Source organism: Psittacula echo (assembly GCF_963264785.1).
Source record: "Psittacula echo genome assembly, chromosome: 1".
NCBI lineage: Eukaryota > Metazoa > Chordata > Aves > Psittaciformes > Psittacidae > Psittacula > Psittacula echo.
In genome coordinates, this window is record NC_137735.1 from 129,393,288 (window position 1) to 129,418,549 (window position 25,262).

At 44.1% G+C, this 25,262-nt stretch overlaps 1 protein-coding gene across 3 annotated transcripts in view; it reads right to left on the reverse strand.

Annotated features, from left to right (window-relative positions):
• Positions 1–3,164: 3,164 nt before the first annotated feature.
• Positions 3,165–25,262, reverse strand: part of BEND7 (BEN domain containing 7) — a 46,947-nt gene continuing 24,849 nt past the window's right edge. For 2 of the 3 annotated variants that reach the window (XM_080634195.1, XM_080634197.1), the window contains 4 exons: positions 22,180–22,405; positions 17,377–17,496; positions 9,671–9,721; positions 3,165–4,956 (listed from right to left, as the gene is read on the reverse strand). In XM_080634195.1, coding sequence (XP_080490321.1) covers positions 4,895–4,956; positions 9,671–9,721; positions 17,377–17,496; positions 22,180–22,405 — 459 coding nt within the window. In that variant the 3' untranslated portion in view covers positions 3,165–4,894. The remainder of the gene's footprint in view (positions 4,957–9,670; positions 9,722–17,376; positions 17,497–22,179; positions 22,406–25,262) is intronic. The other variant, XM_080634196.1, reaches the window with a different exon arrangement.

Sequence of the window (25,262 nt, forward strand, 5' to 3'; positions counted from 1 at the left end):
GTGATGGACACAACTAGGGGCATTCCTGGCCATGGTGGTGGTTGCCACCTCAAGCTGCCCCCACGGCCAAGCTCCAGCAGGAGCCATGGGCCACCATGGTCCTCCAGCTGTGATGGCTCTTGCTTGGCATAGGTAGATGAAGGTCTTCACCCCAATCTGGTTGGTATCTTAAGGGGCACTGTGGCATTGTGAACACTTTAACACAAAGATGTGCTAGGATGAGCTGCATGGGAGAGAAGCCATCAGTGCCTGTCTGATGAATCATCATTCACCTGCCCAGACCTTCGTGAAAGATTATGGACCAATTTGGCAACACTATCTGCCACACCAGTTCTAATCCTTGACAAAGGTCCCTCCAGAGGATCTCACAGGGCAAGGGTGACCCAAAGCAGCTCCTTCTTGGCCTAGGCCCAGTGTTTCCAGCCACACGGCCTTGATGGCTGAACTTGCTCTCCAAGTGATGCTATTGCCATTTGCCAGTTGCACCTTCCCTGCTCTGCTGCACTCTGCTGGCTCTTCCAGCGCTGGAGAGCCACAGGGTCAGCTTGAGGTGGGCTTGGGGGCAGTTCTGGGGCAAAACAGCTCATCTGAGGGCAGCTGGACAGGTCAGATGCGTGCAATGTAGGGCAAGCTTGATGTCTGCATCCACTTGAGGGAGTGAGAGGAGCAAACGGGAGAACGCAGCCTCTTCTTCTCTTACACCCATCCCTCTGGTCAACAGTTACTTGCAATTACAAGCCAGAAAGACATCTTCATTCTTAATTAGCTGCCTCGCTTATCCTGATTCCCCTGTACCTCTGAGGATCCGGGTGGAGGAAGGAGCCAGTGCAAACACACAAGAGATGTGTCTCCCTGGTTTCTGAGTAACCTCAGTGTTAGCTGTTTTCTGCTCCTGTTGGCAGCAATGGCATCTGCATGGAGAGGAAAAAGCTGATGGGATTATTTCATATTTTAAAAGCCCAGAGTCAGTGTTTACCCACTGGAGCTAAATTATTTATACACATAATGTTATAGGTTTCACTCTGGTGGCTTTTATTAGCATTCCACGGGTGAGAAATCACACCTGACCCACTTGTACCAACCTCTCTTGCACCCCAGTGTGGTGGGAAGGATGAAGATGCTCCCTCCAGCCCTGCTGTGGGGATGCTGGAACAGTGGGAGAGGCAGTGGAGGGAGAAGGGGTGTCTCAGCACCTCCTATGAGGCATTTTGCTAGTTTAGATTTGGGGGGAACATGCACAAGGGGTTTATTTTTGAGGTACCTCTGTCTCTCTATGTGCAGGATGTGGCCCCATAGGTTTCTCTTAGGACCATCCCTACTGAAGGAGGGATGAGCTTCCCAGTGAGGCACCACGACCTCCACACAGGGTAGGGTTCGGGGGAGAAGGTTTCTCTCCAGGAGGAGGTGGCTGTGTCAGGAGCACCCATCACCATCCTTTTGTTTCCCCCAGGAGACTCAGCCGTCCCTCCCTAAACCAGCATGTCACAGGCACTCGAGATGACTTTCTTCTCATCTCGCAATTAATGCATCTTTTATAAAGCCCAGGCTCTGGTTTCCTTTCATGTTGCAGCAGGATATCCTTTTTCCTCTGAAGCTTCAGAAGGGTTCTTTTTCACCCAAAGCATTAAATCTCTAGTGTCCTGTGCACAGCACAGAGGGATGCAGAGGCTGAATGGCCCTGCGAGGATGCTGAAGCTCAGCTGGAGCCCACATGTGAGCATAGGTGGTATATAAACCTGTCTCCTGTTTTAGAACCTAAGCCAAGCAAAGCCACACTTTGGGGCATGACTTGCAGTGCAGAGCAGGTGAGTCAAAATACTTGTTTAGTAAAGGATGGATTTGTTCCATCCAGCTGGAGGATCCCTCATTGTGTGAGTAATGGGTTATATTCAGATCTGAAGCCAGTCTGTAGGCACGTGGAAGGCGCTGGCAATCACTGTTGACCTTGTGAGGCTGAAGGAGCAGGCCCATGGGAACCTCATAAGGTTCAACAAGGTCAAGTGCAAGGTCCTGTATCCCTGTATCAGTAAAGGCTGGGGGTGAATGGATTGGGAGTAGTCCTGCTGAGAGCCAGGCAGCCAAGAAGGCCAACAGCATCCTGGCCTGTATCAGCACCAGTGCGGCAGCAGGGCCAGGGCAGTGATTGTGCCCCTGCACTGGGCACTGGTGAGGCCGCACCTCCAATCCTGTGTTCAGCTCTGGGCCCCTCACTGCAAGAGAGACACTGAGGTGCTGGAGCAGGGCAGAGAAGGGCAACGGAGCTGGTGCAGGGCCTGGAGCACAAATGTGATGGGGAACGGCTGAGGGACCTGGGGGGTTCAGTCTGGAGAAGAGAAGGCTCAGGGGGGCCTTATCGCTCCCTACAACTGCCTACAACCTGGTCTAGTGTGAGGTGCCCCTGCCTATGGCAGGGGATTGGAACTGGATGAGCTTTAAGGTCTCCTCCAACCCAAACCATTCTATGATCTATGTGTAAGTAGCTCTTTCAGTACTCCCCAGAGATGGCTGTGCTGACTCAGGCCATGTCACACCAATGCAAGATGTTCAACTGGCCTCTAGATCCGTGCAGCCACCAAACCATAACAGAAACTCTCACTAGACATTTTACCAGCCATTTATCCCTGGTGCTCCTTCCATAGAGCACAGAGGTGTGCTGAGCCGCTCTCACTTCACTGGCTCCTTGTAATTGATGGAAGATTACCAGGAACATGTTTTTGCAGGAAGTATTTTCCAGGGCTAAACAGTGTTTGATAAGGATGTGATAATAAATTGCCACACATCCCTCTATGCAGCTACTCCAAATTACGAGTATTGGTTTGTCCTTCCTCTGTGTTGTTTCCATAGAAGCAGAGCTTAACCTTTTAAGTGCAGATTATAAAGGCACCTAATTCAATTAAAATCAGACTTCGAGCATATCAGCACTTAATACTCGAGAGTTATTATGCGATTGGATATAGATGTTGCTGTCATTGGCAGACAGCATGGTTTCCCTCTGAGCCAGCTGGGAAAGTAGTGTTGTGGTGGTAAAGGTTTAGGGTTTTCCACCCACTAATGGGTAGATAATTTCTCTGGAATACGGGAATGCAGCACAGAACACAGGAACCCACGTGCAATTGAAGTTATTTATTGTAGTTTTCTTTTCTTGAACTGACAAAGAGGGTTTCCCAGAGATCCATACCACGCCACAACGTTATACACCATGTCACAACTAGTCCCTTGTCGCTTTATTAAGAACATAGTCATTTAAAAATAGCTAAATATTTACATATTAATAAAACATATATACAGAGATTGAGACGTTTTTACCTAAATATGGAATGATTCTTCTTTTTTTCTCTAATAAACGCTATAAAAAGATTTCTGAAGAAAGTCTCAACAGTAGTCACAGGAAGGAAACACAAACGCGATCTTCCAAAGGTACAAAACGCTGATTCCTTTGCTGAAGGGTTACGATACGGACACAACAGAGCAGTGCCCCCTGCCCAAGACAGGCAACTCCAAGCCACGAAGGAAGGAAAAGACTCAAATCTTAAGGTTTGCAGTGCACATTCAATCTATTCCACAGCTTCAGAGAAAACACAGGCATTCCAAAGAGTCCACAGGAGGTGTGTGGGGAAGGGCTGGGAGCCTGGTTTCTCAGGTGCCAAGAGACCAAAGCGCTCCTGTTGGCTTCGGTGTTATTTGTGGGCACTGGGTGACATTTGAGAAACAGGCTTTAGGATTGCTAAAGAAAGAGATTCAATATTTTGACAACCATCCCACTCTGTAATAGCACTTCTGTTGAGACACTCAAAGGCCAAACAGTTTGAAACCCAAAAAAGATGCAGCTAAAATATCCACAGGGAAATGAAGCACAACGGTGAAGGCTCTAGCAGCTCTCCCTTGAATTCCAGGAAACATGCTCAGACTACTTGGTGATGGATGATGCAGGCTAAGACCTGTCAGACTTTTTCCCAACATCTTTAAAGTGAATTTAGTGCTGATGAAGGTGCAGAAGTGAAGGTTTGCATGGAGGGCACGTACGATTTTACCTTAGCCCCGACCCGAAAGGACTGACCCTTTCAACGTCTAAGAGGATAGTGCAATGTCTTGATTGATTCACTCATCTTTACTGCTGAGGTATCAATCGAGTGCCAGGGAAAAGGTGACTTGAGCTTCAAAAATTGTTGAACATTGTCACCAAGGGCAGTGGCTGAAAAATCACAGTGTGCAGACCCTCTTCCTGGAAACCAGCAAACTGATATGGTTTGAGATCGAGGTGCAGGTGAGTGAGGGGAGAATGACCACCTCCAGCCATCTGCATGGCAAAGATGCTCGAGAGCCATCCCAATAGGACCACATAGGAGAAATTGTCTGAGAAATAGCTTCTCCTTGCTACAATTAGGAAACTGGGCACTGCTGGGAGGAATCCTGGTCATTCGTAACACAGCAGCCAGGAGAGGAAAAGTGGGTCTGCAAAGAGCTTGGCCAAGTCAAATGCTCATCGAGCCTCTGGGGCTCCTAATGGAGAGAGATGCCTGGAGACAGGAAGAGTCACCCAGCTGTGTGTATGGAACACTGCTGGCAAGCGTTACAATCACATGGAAAAACACAATCATGGAGGAGAAACAAAGGCAAGAGGATGTCTTCAGAGTGGATGCCCTGCTAATTAAATAGTGCATTGGATGCAGAGGGAAATCATCTTTAATGAAGATGAAGAAGAGTGAAGCGATCTGGTAGTTTTGTGATTTGAGGTTACATGGAAAATGCATGAAACGACACAAACTTGAGATGAAAACAGTTGGATTGTCCATGTCTTGTGGTACTCTGAAGCTCTCGTGCCGATCTGGTGGGAATGTTATCCAAAGGAGAGGATGCTTTTATCTGCTACGAACACTGATGCGGGATGTGAAATTCAAGGGGAAAAATCCAGGTTTGTGTCTATCAGATGATCTGTTGTGGTGTCAAAAAGGCTACCTGAGGGGAGAAACAGTGAGGAAATAGTTAAAAATACCAAAAATTCAAGAAATCAGTCAATTATCCCAAAAAAGGGAAAAACTAAACTGATGGAAATTACAAATTCGAGTTCTAACATGTGCTGAGGCTGAGCTGCTGGTGTGTACACAGGCAGTGGCTGCTGAATCCCATTTAGAGTAGGGCTCAGTTGGCCAAAGAAAACCAAATTAGATAGTTTCTTGAATCCATATTTTCCAGCCAAGTTCCTCACACAACATCCAGTGCCCCCACTTCAGGTGTCAAGCGCTGCATTAGAGTCCAGAACAAACTGCTCTGCGATGCTCACCCCTTTGAAGTTAGGTTCTGAAGAAGGGAAAAGGCACTACATGAATTTTAAACCTCAAGTACGTACTTTGGGATCTTCTTTGTAGCAGTCTAAATGCATATGGGAGAATACATATATATAAATATCTGTCTATATTATATAGAGATATGAAAAGGTGCACGGTATGATTATATCCCATCTTTTTTAAAGCACTTTAAGAATGTGCTTTTTCTAAACAGAACAATGAAAGACGGACAGAAGAATTACAAGGAGCGCTCTAAGAACACAGGGCAAATAGGAGACAGACATCAATCAGCCTGAGAGGCAAATGCAACCCAATGAAAAGGGAAGACTCATACAGTCGTGCACTGAAAGGATAAAGATTTATATTACAATAAAGGATTTGTATTTAAGGTTTCGAAAAGGTTTTTTCATTGTTTGAAGTTTCATTTTCTTGATATTGTATTTCAAGAGAAAAGCAGACAACCTGTATAGAATTGCCTCGTTGCTGTTTTCTTATCATCTAGTTTTTTACCAGGAGATTGCTCTCATCTTCTCACAAAACGGTGTCACCCCTGGCCCTGAGGATTGGGATGACAGTGTTGTGCCTTCTTTTAGGGATATCAGAATTCTCTCTCATCTGGAAATTAACCCCAGTGTGGAGAAACTACACAAGCTCTCAGCACAGCTGTGGCCCAAAGCAGGGGTATAAGGAGAGATCTTGCATGGTCCTGCGCTGCATATATCTTACAAATCCAATATTCAGGATGAGGATGCAAGAACAGAGTGGTGCGGCTGCCTTGCATCTGTTTCCACATGCAGAACTTAGGGGTTACACATTACACCTTCCTGTTGTTTCTCTTTTAAAACACAAGATCCAGATGCTTTCTGTAAACTGCAGACCAAAGTAAGATGAGCCTTTTTGCAATATCAGCTTCTATAGAAAAGACTCTTAAAAGCTGCCACATCTGTGAGATAAAGGTCTATCTCCCTATCTCACACCTTGCAGGTGCCTGTCTCATAGAACCATTGGATGGTTTAGGTTGGAAAGGACCTTAAGATCATCAAGTTCCAACCCCCTGCCAGGGGCACTGAGAAACTATCAGTCTTTCTACTTAGTGAATGGTATTTACCCCTGGAGCTGTCTGATACATCTCAGCTCTGCTCTGGACACAGCCTTCAGCTTCTGGTAGGTGCTGGGGAAGACCTGAGCTTTGATAACATTTGTTACAGACAATTCTAGCATTTTCTTAAGATTTATCTGTCGATGCAAGTTTAACTGCCACAGCGCTTCCAATTTTCTTTAAACACCCTTCAATCAATGGCTTTTAAAGCAAAGGCCCTCTCAGCATTGATGGTGATTTTAAAACAGGAGCATGATTTCTGCTCACAAGTACTAAAATCTAATTGGGAAAAAATGTCTCCCTTAAGTTTTATGGGGATGAACGAGCTCGGATGTTTTACAAGGCTTTAGAGTTCCAGAAAAGGGTTTAGAAAACAAAACAGCCCCTGTGCTCCTCAAGGCCCAGCACTTTGCTAGGAGTAAGCAGGTTCAGACCCAGCTGTAGGCACCTATTACTGCTCACAGAGCCCAGTCCTGCTGGCACCTCCTAACATGAGCTGAGCAGATCTGACCTTCTCTCTGGAAGCAGCCCTCTTCCCACCAGTGACGACAAGCGCAAGAGCAACCACGCTTTTGAGTGAGGTGTCTCCAATGAAGTGTCAGACAGAGGCTGTGATCCGAAAACACAAGGGCTGAGGCATAGCTAGCCCACATATAGCCAGATCTTGTGCACAGTGTCACCAGTGTCACAGGCAGCACTGACTGAGCAGCAAAGGCTGATTAAAGGCATCCTTTTCTGGCACCAGTACTTACCATTGATTCACATCATCCACTCTGGGTGCTTTTGCTTCACAAGTTTGTTCAATTCTTGAAGACCAAGAGAGCAACCATCTGATGTCTGCCATAGACAGCTTCTGTACCCTGCCTTTTCTCCCCCCATCCAGTCTCCTGCAAGACCCACCTCCATCAAGCAACCCAATTTACTCTGGTTTTATTCTACCAATACACCAGGTTTATCATGGAATTATATAATCATATAGGCTGGAAAAGACCTCAAGATCATCAAGTCCAACCCAGCACTGCCAAGCCCATCACTAAACCATGTCCCTGAGCACCACATCTACGTGTCTTTTAAACACCTCCAGGGACGGTGACTCCACCAGTTCCCTGGGCAGCCTGTTCCAATGCTTGACAACTTGTTCAGCAAAGGAATTTCTCCTAATAGCCAATCTAAGCCTTCCCTGGTGCAACTTGAGGTCGTGATTTATCTGCTACTAGCTATCATCTGCAACCAAGGCCCACTGCACCAAGCACTGTACAAACACAGCCAGAGAGACTCTTTCCCAAAGATTCTCCAAGCTAAACAAAGAAAACAGCTGAATAAACCACACAAAAACTCTCTTTAAAGAACTTGCCAGTGACCACCCCTTTACAAAACCAGCTATGCTGACAGGGAGAGACCCCTGTAAAAGTTATATTCCACCTCTTTTTGCTACAGTCCTTGGTAAAAAGCATCCGTATTTTGGCTGTCTATCATAATTACTGTCATTACACTGTCTGAATATCACTTTAAATCACTTGCTTCCAAGAACAGTATGATATTACATGGATACGTGCTATAAAGAGGCACTTGCACACAATATAATAATGGGTGGGAACCAAACGTTTGGCTTACAGCCGGTGAGCATCACCTCCCCCAGCAGTGTAATCTGCAGCGTGGTTTATTTAGGTGTCCTTCCATGGATAGTATGAAGTATACACTGCAAGGAAGTATGTCAGCCCAAAAACTGCATGCATGGATGCTCAGAGGCGTACAGGCAAGCAGAACACAGTGGTGATCTATTGTGAAGTGGAAAGGGAGTTGTCCTCACTACCACAACCACCTCAGCACACCATTAGAGATGTACAACGTGAGTAGTAACTACAGACACCGCTCTCAAAGAACAGCACAACCCAATAATTCTCCTTAACACAATCACCAGAGCAATGAAAAGATAACGCTGCGTCACATCAGCAACCTTTATTAGGGTCCTCTTGCACCAGAACTGCTTCCCTTCCTGATAAAAGCAATGGACAGGATGTCACTTGGAAGATCTTTCAAACCAGAGCTTCCTGCATCTATTATCACAGCCGTGCCCTGAAACACTATTCAGCGCCTGGCCAAGAAAGCAGCACGGCGGCTCCCAGGCAGCGCGTGCTCCCAGCCCCCCCTGGGCCCATGCCAGAACCAGACTATAGCTGCTTGTCCTCCCAACTGCTTCGCTGGTCCTATTCCTTAGTAACTGCACGTGCTCCAACAGCGGGATTGCAACCGGCAGCGCTCCACGGCTGGCAGCTGCTGCTCCGGCACACAGCAGCAGTGTGTGAGAGCTCCTTCTCTCCAGCCCCCATGTAAGAGATTAGGAGGCCCTTGCACAAGATGCTGTGATAGTATTACTACTCTCCTGTTCATCCCTGTAGCCTCCAGGTAGCAAGGCCTGAGCTCAGCAATGCTGTCTTGTTCTTCACAGCAAGAGCACTGCTGATCTCCAACCACCCTTTGTTGTTATACCATAGAAACATGCTAAGAATGCACCATAATCCATGATATTTGTCTGTGCAAGATTCCCCCTCCTTTTAATTTAGCTTTGGGGATAACATGTAAATTACAGGGAAATGACTTTGCAATGCAGGGAAATTCCCCACTCACTCTCCCCACATTTTGGCCCCACTGTATCTACAGAGGATGGCAGCTCAGCTCCTACTACCATCAGGGCACCTGTTGATGGACTGACTCTTTAATGAGAGAGTGCTTCAAATTTCAGTCTCAGCCCATCTTGATTTCAACACCATGTGCAACAGCATGCAAAAACCTTCCTTCCCAGCCCACCCAGCTGCCCAGCTAAGCTGCTGTGCAGCTGCTGTCAGGCTTTTGAGGGTGGCTGCACTTCAAGGAAAAGCAACCCAGCACTTAACTAGCACATAACCATCTCTGCAATCCTTCTGTGAACCCAACATGATTGCTAATACCTTAGACAGCTGAGCACATGCTACAAATGATTGTGGTTGTCCCTAGCAGAAACCTCCCAGAAATACCAGGGCTGAGCACAAGTCTGGCGTAAGAAGGGTAACTTATTAGCTTAGCTGCTACCATGAACCTTGAGGTTTTATGGATATGAAATAGAGGGGGAAATGGTAAGATTCTGATGCATTTGGTCTTTAACACAGGCCCTTGAAAACTTAAAGATAGCTGGGTCCTGTGTGCAATTACCTGCCTGTATGTGCCATGCCAGGAGCATTGAAAACTGCTTCTGTGCCATAAATAAACCAATACATTGGAAGCTGATAAAAACGTGAATGCATTTTACCTGTTTGTAGGAGAGAGATGTCCGGCTTCTCATCACAGTCAGGTGCCTCTGCTGATTGCAAATATAAACAAGAAATCTCATTACTTTGACTGAATACGGGAAGGCGATTAAAAACCTGCATATTCTAAAAGTGGTTTTGCATTTTCTATCTACTTTCTTTCACTGCAATTTGCTATTGCTCTGTTTAAAACCTCACTGCTTGCTTGGAGGAAAAGGTCATATAATAAAAATGCAAACTTAGAAGAGGGGAGCTGGGTATTCAGAAGCAGTTTTGCCAGCAATGGGATGGAGAAACGCTTGTTCTTGTTAAGATTTCAGGATATCCAGATGAAAAAAGGAGTTGGGATCATTTGATAAAGTCATGTCAGGAATGTCACCAGCGGTTTTTGGAAGCCTGGATCTCCACCCTCTGACAGCTGCCATCATCCAGTGCCTTTGGGGAAAGTCTGAACACCCCCATTCCTGCACCGGGACCACAGATGAGCTCATTTTATGGGGCACAGATTTACAAGGGCAAAGTGTCTTCAAAGATGCAGTGATTAAAAAAGCACGTAACCAGCCAGGGACACGGGCAGTTACAGTGTGTGCATACACACATGCTTTCAACCCACAGCTTAAGCAAGATCATTTGACTTCGTTTAGCCCACAGTGAAGGAAGGCTAAAAGCATAATTTGTTCATCTTGTATTTGCCACAGGGCAAAGGTATGCATAAAGATAGCTGATTTGGCTCAGCGGATGTGCAGTGACTTGTCAGGCTATAGTACCCTGGAGTGTGCATGTAAACCCCAAGTAAGTTATAGGGGTATAACAGGAAATCAATGCCTAACCTACACAAGCCTCATTCAGAATCCTGTTATCTTTGTCTTTTGGCACTTCAGCAATGGTATTTAAGGCCTTTAAAACACAATGAGATCTTTGAAAGCACTTCAGCAAACTAGGTGTGGTTATAAAGGACCAGCCCATTACATGGTGCACGGTCAGTGTGATGGATATACACCTACTCACATCCATTTATCGCACAATATCCACAGGGATCAAATCTGACCAAGGCTACAGATGCACCGAGCAACTTAGTTCAGCTCCTACTTGGAATGAAGCTAATTGTCCTGGTAATCTTTATCATTGCTCTACACGAGGATGTTGAGTTGTTGCCTTTTTGATGATAGCGTAAGGACTAATCCAGCTCCTGATCTACATTAATTTCCTAATGTAGATCCACGAACCCTCGGCTATGCAGGCTGCTCTCTCTTCCATGTGAATGGATGTCAGTTGAGTCTTTACCTGTCTGCTCCCTACTCAGTTCAATTAAATGAACTAAAGAAAACAGAAACAAACTAAAACTCCTGATATTAAGCAGCTTTGCTCCCAGGTTTAAACGGAAGGTTTAAATGGAGAGCACTGAAAAGTACAAGGCACAGACCTGCAAGTGATCCTGTGCCTTGCATTGATACTGTTTCTGCTTTTTGTGAGAAGGTGTCATGACAGGCAGAAACAAATCAGGTGCTTGGTACAGCTTACTGTGAAAATATTGAATATTGGAAGGAATGGATGGCTCAATAAATAGGAAGAGTTTACCTAGGCTGGTTTGGATATGGACTGGACTCCCAGTGATGGAAGGACTGGATGTGCAAGGGAGGAGACAGCACAGTGAAATGAACAGCTGAGAAACAGCCAATAGGACAGACACAGCTTAAAAACTGACAGTCTGAGGCCAACTTCTATGTTATGAAGAACCTGCACCAAGTGACTCTGTGGTATAGCTACTCAGCAGAGGCAAAACTGTGACTGGCCCCTTGGGTTGAAGGGACCCAAGCTATGAAAACGGGGAAGCCAGATCTGAGTGCTTGCAACAGGTTGAAAAGTCTCCCCTCTACCAATACCAGGGTTGGAGCCAACCAGGCTGTCCACTCAAGCAATAGTTCTCTGCAGCAACCCTTGAAGTAGCTCTAGAGATGGAGTTACCTTTCTGCTTAACTGCTCTCTGACATATCCTGAACTCAGAGGAAGGCAGTGATTCAGAAAGAAACAAATGGAAGCTAGGAAAGAAGATAAGGACTTGAGCCTCCAAATTTGCAGGACCAGTTCTGTGCCATTTTAATGTGGCACAAGACTGACAGGTGAGGTCCAGCTCTCCACCAACTGTTCCAGTCCTGTTCCTTATGCCAGTACAAATGTTTATATGGTCACCAAGATCAGATCTCATTAAAAACTGACAACATCACCACGTGAATGCTTGTGCCAGCACCAGAACGGGAGTGGGAGCAGAGCAGATGCCCAGAGAAACTACTCAGTCTTCTCAATAGCTGCCTGAATTTGTTTTATGAACCTGGATGTGTAACTGCAGCTCCAGGTGAAGTACGACACAAAGGCATGACAAACACCTCGACCTCCCAGCATGGATGTAAACCATCACCTTTCCATATGTTATTCCAAGCAGGAAAGAAGGTTTGCCTTTGACAACCGCACCCAGAGACTGCCAGCCAAGCTTTGCTTGTCTTGAGCCAGCTTGCAAGACAAGGCAAGCAGGAATAGAGCCTGCTGTGAGAATCTGGGGCCTCTTCTCTGTCCTTCGCTTAGATGGAGCTCAGAAGCTCTTGCAAAACAATCCCAATAGTAATTTCCTTGGAACCTTCCCCAAAACAACAGTAAAAATTACACTGTTTAGCTTCTGATGTACATGTTTGTTAAGCATAGAGCTGCTGGTTTGCTTCTTGCGCCGTATCTCAAGGCTGGGAAGATGAACGCAGCAGTCCCTCAGTTTAATACTGCTGGTTTTGTCTAAGATATCAGATACAAAAGCACAGTAGCACGTGTTGGACTTTTATCCTCCATCATTCCTGGCCCTCTCTGTACTACTAAGCAAAAAACCATCAACTAGATCGTTTCAACATGTAGATATTGTATTGAAGATATAAACCAGGGAAATCAGAAGGATGAAGAGAAAGCAAAAAACCCCTCATATAAAACAATGGAAGCAGCAGTTTGAACAAGGATGTGCTTATTTCCAGAAAAGAAGGTAAGCATCTTTTCTTCCATCATTCCCACTGTTTTACACTGCAACAAGATGATGTTAATTTTAAACAACAATTCAAGGATGAAGTGGCACAGCATGTAATTTATTTAAATTAATCCTGCTTGGAAAATGTCATCATGTTTTCTAACATTGCCATATTTTCTTTTACGGACTAAGACAATCAAAAGCTTCCAGGTTATGCACAAGGTAATCACTTTGCGTGAACAGCTCTTACGCTTTGTACTTTGGGCATACTACTCACACAATATCAGCTTTCCTGTCTATGCAATGGACTACTACTGCTGAGTAACGACTTAGAGGCTCTTCAGAACATAAAAAGGGAGGAAGAACTTACTGTGAGAGACGTGTGGCCCCTGACCTACTGCTTATTAATGGATGGAGAGTTTAGTAATCAAAAGGCTTGGATGCTATGTCTGGCACAGAGGTGACTGGAACAGCCAGTCAGTTCCTTCTGATTGTACCTTGTTTAAGATCTCTATGCTAATGGTCGACTGTCTCCCTCTGTGCTGCCACTGGCAAGGCTGCGAGCCACCTACCCTTGTGCTCTTCTGCAGGGTGAAAAGACCACACCATGGGAAACCCACTGCTGTAAATCATAAGGCAATTTGCATTGTAATTCATGCTGCTTTAAGAGAGGAAACCTTTGCACACGCCTTTTCCTTTGACTTCTCTTTCAGGGCCACTTTGCGACCCATCCCAGGAGCCACAAAGGTTCAGCTTCTCTGCGGGAGAAGACAAGATCTGGCTCTATGAAGCCATGCCCCAATACCCTGTGCTGTTGGCATGACATGGGACCAGTAATCAAGGCTGAATATTATCACTCCCTTTAATTTTAAGCATAACATCTGTTTGTAACATTAACCTACAGTCTCTTCCCCCCTTTGTGACAGCCAACTTGTGAAATTCTGAAGAGACTGAACAAGGCCAATAAAAATTTAATGGCAGTGACAGCTTTATTCTCAGATCTAACAAATAAAAACCCTTACCCCAGACTCAGATCTCAGGCAAAGAACTAACAAAAAAACCCAACGCAAAATAAAGAAATGAAAAAGAAGAATATTTCCAGCTATGAAAAATATTGTCACTGATTTGGAAGTTAAAGGAGTTTTTATTTGGCTTAGGATAACAACATTTCTCAATCTGCACAGGGAACTATTTGCTAGAAAGCAGCATTTTTTTGATTAGCTTTCAAGTAGGGAGCTTTTCTGTCCTTAATTCTAGGAGATGAGGCAAACATCAAAAATAATGTTGAAGCTGGGCAGCATCTATGTCCAGCGATCATGATTTAATTTAACCTGGAAACACTCTGTTCAGTACACCCTATAGAAAGGGGTACAAGAAGCAGATCCACCTCACTCACTAGAATTCTCTGAAATGATGAGTATCACTGAAAGCAAGAGCTGGATTTACGTTATCAGTCTGAAATGATGTTTCACAGGATAAAGCAGAGAGGGCTGCTCATGAATGCAGTGTCTTACTGCCTGGTTTGAGACGAAACACTAATCAGAGGATGTGCTAAGAGGCTCACGGGAAGGCAAACAGGATGGAAAACCTGCCCCATCTCTCTTAAATACTTCTGCTGTTACAATTTAGCCCAGCTCAGTGGTGACTAAAATGTTGTCTTGTGGCTTTGGTAAAATAAATGGAACTCAGATTTGTTCTTTGGGCACCTCAGTCTATACCCACAAACTGAGACAGCACATTTCAGTGAGCAAGTGAAGACAAAACTAAAAGAGAATGACCTCGAAGTATGGACATGAGGACACTTGTTCAGGAGGGTTCAGCCTCTGCCCACAGTCTACACACAGACTGGAAGAGCTCAGCTGGAAGCGTGCTGAATCCCACATCTTAGTGGCTGCGATTCCCATAGTTTTCAGATTCTCAAAAGCTAAGTTTTGTAACGTGGGGTCCTGGGACACCTTCTCCCCATAGCAGATCAAACCTCGCTCCACACCTGCCTTCCTCTCCTGTTTTGGTCTTTGTAAGTTACACACAGCTGTGACAATTCTGGTATGGTTTCACACTGAATAGTTAATACGTGAATAGTTCCACACCACCACTTTTATATCAGGATAAAGCTGCTGTGGGTTATCAGACTGTGCTAGCAAACATTCCAACATCCTTCCCTCGGTCCTATAGACTGCCCCAGGCATCTGCCATAGGGAAACAAAATATGGGATTAAATGGATCTGTTGCTTGATCAGCTTTACATCCCTAATATCAGAAACTCATGGTTGCAACAGAAGTACTAACAAATCTTATTTCAACAAGATGAAGATGTCACTGTCTACTCCTGCCTGTCTCTGCTATCATATAGGCTGGAGAAACCTCTCATTTGCTTCAGTACAAGGGCAGGTTGGGTTGGCTTCGAGCACCACTGGATATGGCAGTGGAGGATAAGGTGCAGATGGCCACTGAGGTATGTTCAATCACTCCTGCACTACCAAAAAGGGCATGTATGCCTGTGGCCTATGTCAGAGAGAAACCAATGCCCTTCAAGAAATGGCCAACAAACTAAACACAAAAAAGAGCTTTTCTGCCAATCCAGGTACTATGTACTTTTTCAAATAAATAAATAATTATTATAATTATAATTATATATAATATGATATAGTATATATTATATTAAATATATCTAATGTATACTGTATTATATATAATAATATTATTATTTATTTATAAATTATTTATTAATTCAAATAAATAAACCCAATGGGCTGATAGGTTCACTGCTGCTCATCCCTTATCCACACACAGTGAGTCACCTTCCCTCTGCAGGCAGAGACAGGTATTGGAGCCTATCTTATTCAGTCACCCTATACTCAGCTTCACTTATTTCTTCCTAGTCTTACTAGCTTAGAAACAATATTCTCCGCTTAACTCTCCCATCCTGAGAAAGGACCAGAGATGGAGATGGCCCCGTTTGAAAGGCAAAAGCTGAACATCATTGTCATTTTAATTCATATCCTGCAGAGGCACCAAAAAAAGCAAATAAAAAGGGAGGAAGGAAAATAAAAATCAAAACAAAATTAGGTCAATCCTCTTTCCCGAGGGATCTTCTGCAGTCAGTCAAAGGACCCTCTGCTCCACACATCTCACACTGCACTCGCACCTTACTGAAGCCTGGCATCCGACTTCCACCCTCCTGCCCTAGGGGAACAGATAGCCTTGGAAGGGGCAGAACTCAGTGCTGTTGTACAACACCAGTAATATGACACTGTCTTTAACGAGATTATCTCCTATCCCTCTCTCCTCCCTCCCCCTACACGTAAGAAACCCTTTTCAAGGCTAGTGCTGGTTCACTTCTACCCAGGGAAGCTTATGCTACTGAATAATGTGCGCTTTTTTTCTCCCCCGTGTTGTTTCTGTTTCTGGGTGTTTCTCATTTTCCTCATTCTTATGCTTTTCTCTCCTGGCATTAATAACATGTAGAATGATTTCAGATGCTGCTCTAAGTGTGTGTTTCAGAGGCACAGCTTTGGACAAAAAACATCATCTCTCTGAGACAGGGAGCTGGAGAGGACATCTCCTGTGATCCTGCTCAGCCCTCCCAAAGCCACGGGGACCACTGGCATCCCCTGCAGAGCCATCAGGTTCACCATCTGATCAGCCTGTGGATGATAACAGGCACTTAATTGTGGTGATGGGGAAAAGGGAAGAGGGGAAAAGGCAGGCAGTTTTTATATGGTAACAGAGAAGGACCGTGTTTAAGGACATTGGCACATGTGATGTGCCTCAGACAACAGTGTCAGATGCTCGAGGGAGAGATGGGCAAGAAATACGATCACAAGACAGCATTAAGAAAACACTAGGATAAGGTAGGGTAAGTGAAGCTTCATATGAATAAAGTCCCTTGTAGGACAGAAGAGAAGACGGGAAGGGACTAGTTAAGGTTTATAAAGTAATTACATGTCTCTTAATCAGTGATACTGCTTTCCCATGAATGTTACCAGGGATTTCAAGACTGCATGTTGCTGTTTTTTGATGGAGCTGTGTCCTGTTGGGGTGAAAGCTTAGTGCAGAGCCCTCACCACAGGCTGGTCCTGGCCTCAAGCATGCAGGTTATCCCAGCCCAACTTGAGCAGCTCTGCTGCAGCCCCCTACCTACATTACCTATTACTGCTGGCAAGCTCCCTTCTGTGTATTACAGAACCTTGCTGGCACAACCAGGGTGGGCATTTGTGGGTGTTTTTTGCTACAGTGATGTTGTTTCACGAGGAATGTGAGAAAACTCATCTATCCTTCCAGACACACACAGTTTAAAGGGAAAGGGCATTTGGGTTGTCTTAACAGTACAGTGAGGGACTCGTCATACCAAACAGCACAGAATTAAAGACTTCTACTTGCAAACCTGACTGGATCAGCTAGTTTAGCATTCAGATTTCATGAACACTGGGAAGAAGAGTTTGGGTGATATTGGAAATGGGTTAGAGACAACATTTGAGAAAGACTCAAAGTTAACTTGGCTGCAAAGACAGTTCCTAAACTTCCTATTATCCCAAACATAAGGAAACACATACTTTACACAGAAACCTGCTAAATCTTCGAGGTCTTATTTTTATAGAGTGAACATGTGCAACTCCACAGTCAACAAGAAAACACCTGTGTGGGTACAAAGGCTCTAAGCTTTTAACCTTACACTCACATGTTGCTCTGTACATTTTTACATACCTGAGCCTCTTTTTAACCGTCTTCTTGCAAGTTTAATTTGATCCTGAAGAATCTGGACCCAGTCCCTAGGACCAGGCAGTTTATCCACATGGTTAGCAGTGCAGTATTTTTCTGTAAAGACTGAAATAAAAAGATACCATTTTTTTTGAAGTGTTCCACCAGGATGGACAAAAGGAGACTGGAGAGGATTTGAAACGAAATACATTAAATTAACCACTCATCAAAAAGCATTTAAATGGCCAAATCTGGGATTGAAAGAATCAAGTCCAACTCAGCATTTCATGAGTTCATCATTCAGATGTCATTTGTGTATATAAATATCACAATAATACCATAGTTACTCCTTACAAAAGCCTATTCCAGAGAAACAGTCTACACCTGAGCTCTTCCATTCATGAGTTTCACACGAAAACATCATAGAAGAATAGCAGTGTACTTTGAAAAGAGTCTCCAGATGTGGCAGGCATTTGTAAATGCTGTCTCCCGTATGGTACAAGGAGAGAGTTGAAGATCTGCTCATTCAATGGCCTCTTAGTCACGTTTCTAAGGCTTCAGGCAAACAAATGACAGATAGAAAACCTACCTCTGTGCAAACCTTTACGGTTTTCATACTGCCAAACTAACAGAATTCTTATAAAGCTATTAAAAAAAGCCTTTTTTGAGAAAAAAAGAAGTATCCTACAGGTCCAATGCCATATTTGGTAAAAATGCTAAACAGGGGGTAAACATTATAGAACCATAGAATCACAGAATGGTTTGGGTTGGAAAGGACCTTAAGATCATCCAGTTCCAAACCCCCTGCCATGGGCAGGGACACCTCACATTAAACCATGCCACCCAAGGCTCTGTCCAACCTGGCCTTGAACACTGCCAGGAATGGGGCATTTACCACTTCTCTGGGCAATCTGTTCCAGTGCCTCACCACCCTCACAGTAAAGAATTTCTTCCTTATATCCAATCTAAACTTCCCCTGTTTAAGTTTTAACCCATTATCTTTAATTCCATATTTATGGCAGCTTCAGCAATGTTATACCCAAAATACAGGATTATAAATGGAATGAAACCAATGCAATCAATTTTCATCACACAACTGAGAGGTGTGCAAAAACTATATAAGAGCAGAAATAGAAAAATAATGCATTATTTCTGTTGTCATTGCTATTGTAGTCCTGGTCAGAGGTCAGTCAGAGGTCTCAGAGCCCAGTGTCCCATTATGGCTGGGAAACAAAGAGAGAAAAGTGGTCCCAGGTGAAGGAATGTGTAAACCTTGAGGATGAATGTCACACAAATGGGATGGGGAAGCATGAAACAACAAAAAAGACAATTTCAGTATTTTATACACACCCTCTGAAGCAGTGCCAGCTGGTCAGTGTAAGGGGATTGAAAGTAATCCCACCCTTCCCAACTCTGTGCAAGTTAACAGCTTCACAAAACCACTGCATGAAAGGCAATAGCAATACTTTCCTCTAGTCTGATCAGCAAGGATGTCAGATCAAATGTGAGGGCTTCCCAGAGAAGTCAATGCAGCTCCACACATTGCCAGTGTCTGATTTGCAACAATTATTGTCTCTCTGAAAGCAGAAATAATGCTTCCCTTCTGAACCCATATGGTATCTGACACAACAGGAACCTGACCAATGACTTAAAGACTCCTACTTACTTCAGACATGCAACTGCAGTTCCTGCTTGTGACCAGGGCATGGGGACAATCTGTGACACGAGGCTGCACCCAGTGCTGCAAGGGCCTACGGTGGGAATTAACAACTACCACCCACTGTTGCCTGCATAGGAAGCCGGAGCCAGGCCATGTTGGAGAGCCAATGTGTTAACTTGCTGCTTCTTCTGAATGAAAGCCAAAATACTGCTCAGTATGTGGTTAGGAAAACACCAAGGTAGGCAAAAAGGAATGGGAATGCACTAGGAAGGAGGCAGGAGAAGTGGGACCTCCGCCTTCTAGTCCACCTGAGCTAACAACCCCTCTATAATAGAATCCCAGACTGGTTTGGGTTGGAAGGGACTTTGAAAGCTCACCCAGTTCCAACCCCCTGCCACAGGCAGGGACACCTTCCACTAGAGCAGGTTGCTCTCAACCCATTCATTCCCCTGTCTGCATTGATACTGGGGAATGTCCCGACCTTGCAGCTGGCCTGTGGAACTTCAGGTTCATATTATGTGCACTCCTCAAGCCTGTTGAGGTCTCTCTGGATGGCATCCCTTCCTTCTAGCAAATCAACTGCACCACTCAGCTTGGTGTCATCTGCAAACTTGCTGAAGGTGCACTAGAAACCACTGTCTGTGTCACTGATGAAGATACTAAATTGTATTTGTCTCAGTATGGACCCCTGAGGGCCACATCACGCTTACATTTGAACCCAGCTTACTGAGCTCTGCAGGGAGGGACTTCACTGCCTGGATTTCCAGTCAACCACATGAAGGAAAAATAACAGCTTCCGATATTCTTTTTTCATCTTTTTTCTTCCCCCCAGTTCCGAGTGAAAGATTGATGCAACTCACAAGGGGACCTGACTGCCTGGGAGAAACACTGCAACTGATTCAACAAGTGCCACTGCATTTCCAAGGTCAGAAGAGGATTTCTCTCTGGCTAATCATCCTGTTGCAGGAGCCTTAAATTACTTGTAAGAACAGCAGTTAAAATGTTTTCAGACAGGAAGAGTGATTTCCAAGCAAACAGATCCCTCCTTTAAGTTCTCTGCTAAGTTTTGGCATGAATGTAGCCTTTTGTATCGCTGTCATGGAAAAGGACTTAAAGTGCCACCAAAGGATATCTGGGCACGTGGTAGAGGAATGTCCTAAAGATAATAATGCAAACAAGATGATGTTGTTCTTGTGGAGATTTCATACTGGCTCAGTTATTTACTGGAATAAATGAAACCACAGTGTCCTATAGCCCAGCTCTTGGGAGGGAAGAAGGGAGCTATTGGAACCAGGCTGAGGAGAGATCCACAGGATGTCAGCCCTTGGCATCTTATTCCATCACAGATTGCAAGGATGGGCTCTTCTATCAGGAATCAGGCACTAGCACTTGGCCAATACTGTAAATACCAATAAAGATCACTGTTACTACAGTGGTACCTAGTAGTACCATCAGAGATGAAAGTTATCTGTTGGAACTACAATTCCCCCCTTTCTTCTCCCAAACTCAAGGGAAGAGGTTAAACCAAGCCTCAGAATTTGCTCCATTACAAGCTTAGCTCCTGAGAAACACTGATCTCCGCAGTGGGTGATGATGCTGTTTTAATAGTGCTGCTGCATCTACTGAAAAACATTGCTTTTATCACAGTGATGCTCAAATTAGAGTTTGTTGGGGTTTTTTTCCTAAGTAATTTTGAACTCCTTTTCCTTCCATTTAACTTATTTATGAAAGCTTTTAAGGAAGAATGAGATACAGACAGAGGGAATTCACATTCAGATTTCTGAAGATTATTGAGCTCGAGAAAGGAAAGTATAAGAAAGTGTTCGTGATTTAAACCTAATGATAACTGTAAGAAAGTCTGCCAGCAACTCTGTGTTAGGACTATGACACAGCCACAATATAGACTTTATCACACAACTGCACAAGTTGAAAGGATTGTCTGGTGGTCTCCATGTCCAGCCTGCTGCTCAGAGCATGGTCAACTAGATCATGATGCTCTGGACTTGGAATATTTCCAAGGATGGAGATCCTGCAGCCCTGTTCAACCACCCTTACGCTGAAAAAGCTTTTCCTTGCACCATGTGGAAATTTTCCATGTGTCCAATGCTTCTTGTGCCTCTGAGAAGAGTCTGACTCCATCTTCTCTACACCATCTATCATCTTCTCTAGGTAGTTGTGGACAGCCGTAAGGCTCCTCCTGAATCATCTTCTCTTCCAGTTCCCTCAGCCTTTCCTCACACTCCACATAAGTAAGTACTTCATGACTTACCTGCTTCAATACCTTAAGTCTTGATGGCTCTCCACTGGACTCAAGCTAGTATGTCAATGTCTTTTTGCATGGGGAAAGGGGGCCACAGAGGTGGTTGCAAAAGGTTCCCTGCCTCCTTTTGCTGTCAATCAACTTACTGAAGCTCTTCTCATTGCTAAGGCAATCCTAAATTGGCAATCTGTATCTCAGGACAAGTCACAGCCTGTCTTTTGATAACTTGGGTATTTTCCCTGCTATCTCAGATTTCAACAACAGAATCCAGTTCAGAACCTCTGGCCTAATACTAGTTCTTTGTATGTTATGATCGGAGAGTTTGAAGGTACATGTGCTCTTCTGGAAGTGAGAAACACTGACTGCTAAGAACCCCACTCGGCACAGGGTCCTCACGCTGACTTAGGAAATCTGCTTCTACAAGAGAAGGACCACTGCCATTCTTATAAGCATCAAACTCATCTCAGTCCCAGTGTCATTTTCCTCCATCTCTCCCCAATCCAGCCATCAACAGCTCAACTATTTACAGAGCAGACACAATCAGATGCAGTGCAATGCTCAGAGTTTTGGCTGAAGATGATCAGTTACACTGTCATTATGCTTTCAAGAGTTCTTTGCATCTCTGCTATGCGGAAAAGAAAAATAATTACCTTATAGGAACATTGAGTTTCCAGCCTTAGAGCCTGACCTCACAAACTGGGATCACTGGCTTAAAATTAACACAAGCTCTCCCCGTAGAAGCTATTTTTAACAAGTGAATGAAAGGGAATAAAAATAAGACTGCATATTTTAATAGACTTAACACACGTCAGAAATTCTAATCCCCTTACACTCTCTGTAGCTGAGAATATTTTCTAATTCCACACATGAAAGAAAGCAAAACCCATACCTTTTATTGCACCCACAATATTTTGGTCTAGTCCTTTCCGGTTGTCATTGAGCCCTCTTTTCCTTTTGCCGTTTGGTAAAGAGTTAGCCAAAGTCTTGTCATCAAAAAATGCACAGACCAGCTTCCTAAAGAGCAGACTTCCTGAGCGAGTATAGTTTGATAATATAGAGTCCAGCTGAGATTTCGGCATGAAGACGTCAAAGCCTTCTGCAAGTTGCACTTCTGGCTACCAAAAGAATACAAATGTTTTAATTAAAGGAGCATTCAAAGACGTTATTTTACTTCAATCATGCACTGGTGAGACTTCACAATCACTTAATCAAACCCTGAAGCTTTTGCCAACTATTCAGTACCACAGCAGCCTACTTCATTGAAATCAAACCCCATCAGTGAATAAGCACCTTAAAAGGCAAATCAAATAATCATACTCATGTCTAGCCACTGTAATAGGTGACAATTACTGACATTATTTCTAAGTGTGCAGCTAACAAAAAGAACAGAGATACCTTTCAATATTGGATAATAATGACAAACCAGACGATCATCCCAGAGCAATATTCCTATGCAATGATTTTTGGATATTTATCTAACCATTGTATGGACTTGTTTCACTGCCAAATGATGGGAACAAGTGGGCTGTGGGGCAGCCAGGCACTTCCAAGAAGTACAAATGCAGGGCTACTGGCTGTTCCACATGGGCTTCCAGCACAGATACAGCCCATAGGAGTAGACGATAAGTTTGAGGTTGCTTCTGGAGTCAGCACCTACTGATCATCCATGTTTCCCTCCTTTCCACATTCCCAAAATGCAACCTTAGAAAAGAATGATGTTAGGTAGACAGCTTATTTCAGCACAGTGGGAAATCACAGGGATTTACACAACCGCTAGAAAATGAGATGGAAGGGATGAAGAGGAAACAAAACCATCCTGTATTTCACAAGAGTCAAGTGTACTGTGGGCCAAAGCAGATGAAGTCCTTCAATGAAGTCCCCTTATTAAGAGTCTTTTTGCTGCCCCTCTCTGTACATACCAGAAATTATACAATCAATATTTGCAGTATTTTCTTCTGTGACTACACAAGATGTCTGTGTGACATAATTATGTATCTAGAATGGAGATATATCATGAATAAACTATACTTTTTAAGGTATTATGTGGAAGTTGGGGGGAAGAGGATAACAGTGGTCATGATGTGAAGAAATAAGCTTGCTCCTAATAACTTGCTCTTTTTTTCCCCTTCATGAAAATATATCCATCAGTGGTGGTGTGTTGTCAAAGCTGTTTACAGAGCAAGAGCAAATGCCATCTTCCATCCAATCACCAGCAAATGTCTTGAGTCTAGACAGAAGAAAGGGCTGCCAATCTCTGGAGGATTTGGCTGTGTAACTCTTTTCCCATGGATGTTTAAAACCCACTATCAAGAGAGTTACAGCAAGCAGCATATTTTCAAAGCATGTTCTATGACTGGCTATGATATGCATGTGCATTTTGCAATAAAACTGGAGATTACAATGCTTTGGGAAACCAGGATGAAGGATTTTTAAATATTCAGATAGCAATTAAAATCTAAAAAGCATATTTCTCAGCTTGTTCTAGTTGAGAACATTCAAAATGCTGGATCCAGCAAAACAGTCAGAGTTACTCTATCTGACATTTGACAGTCTTCTGATGTAGGTGGGTTTTTAACATGTTACTTCTGAAGTTTCTGGTGACAGGAACGATTTTCAGAAGTAAAAAACATGGGCCAAGTTTACAACTCGGGAAAGATTCTACTTCATAGTAATCAAAACAAAGAATGCAGTTGCCATGGTGATGAAGGTATCCTGTCCTATTCCGCTATTTGGGTCTTGGGTCTCATGATAGCAATCTAAGATAACCTCGATTGTACAAGATGCCTCGGGCAGAAAAACCACCTTCACTAGTCACAGAAACACAGAATCATAGAATTGTTTAGGTTGAAAAGACCTTTAAGTCCAACCATTAACGCAACATTGCAAAGTCCATGTCCCTGAGCACCACATCTACATGTCTTTTAAACACCTCCAGGGATGGTGACTCCACCACTGCCCTGGGCAGGTTGTTCCAATGCCTGATTTCCCTTGCGGTGAAGAAATTCTTCCTCATCTCCAATCTAAACCTCCCCTTGCACAACTTGAGACCATTTCCTTTGTCCTAACACTTGTTACTTAGGAGAAGAGATGGAACCCACCTCGCCCCATCCTCCTGTCAGGCAGTTGTAGGGAGCGATAAGGTCCCCCCTGAGCCTTCTCTTCTCCAGACTGAACCCCCCAGGTCCCTCAGCCGTTCCCCATCACATTTGTGCTCCAGGCCCTGCACCAGCTCCGTTGCCCTTCTCTGCCCTGCTCCAACACCTCAATGTCTCTCTTGCAGTGAGGAGCTCAGAAACGAACACATGATTTGAGGTGCAGCCTCACCAGTGCCCAGTGCAGGGGCACAGTCACTACCCTGGCCCTGCTGCCGCACTGGTGCTGATACAACCACTACAAGCCAATTACCACTGTGGTAACTTTTCTGACACCTCCTGCTTAAAACCGCAAAGCCAGGAGGATCACGAGGCCCTGCTCTCATGATCTTATTGATATTTTGCTGTTATGCTCCATGGGACGTTTCCTTCCTCCCTGAGCTCACCTTAGGAGACCTGTGTTATGCTTTGAAGAGGTGTAACCCCCCACTAATACAACTGTAAAATACGCTTCAAACCTTACCAGTGAGCCAGCACGGAGGAGTCAACATTATTTCAGCTTTGACTATTTTGTTCTTAATATAGGAATCAATTTATATATCAGTGAAATAATTTGAAGGCAAAACACTGATTTATTCGTGCTTTCCTTCAGTAGTAAACTGTTTTTTCAATCAAAGACCTAATTGAACTTTATGATCACTTTGAATGCAATTTCTCAAAAGAAAAAGCATTTGTTAGCAGATAATGATCACAGCACAAGGAACTGGTGGGTGAACTATTCATGTATAATAAAATAAATAAGACCTGAATGCCAAAGGCTTTTGCTGTGCTAAAATTAACAGGCACTGAATTAGATTTAATCCTAGATGTTTTAGTAGGT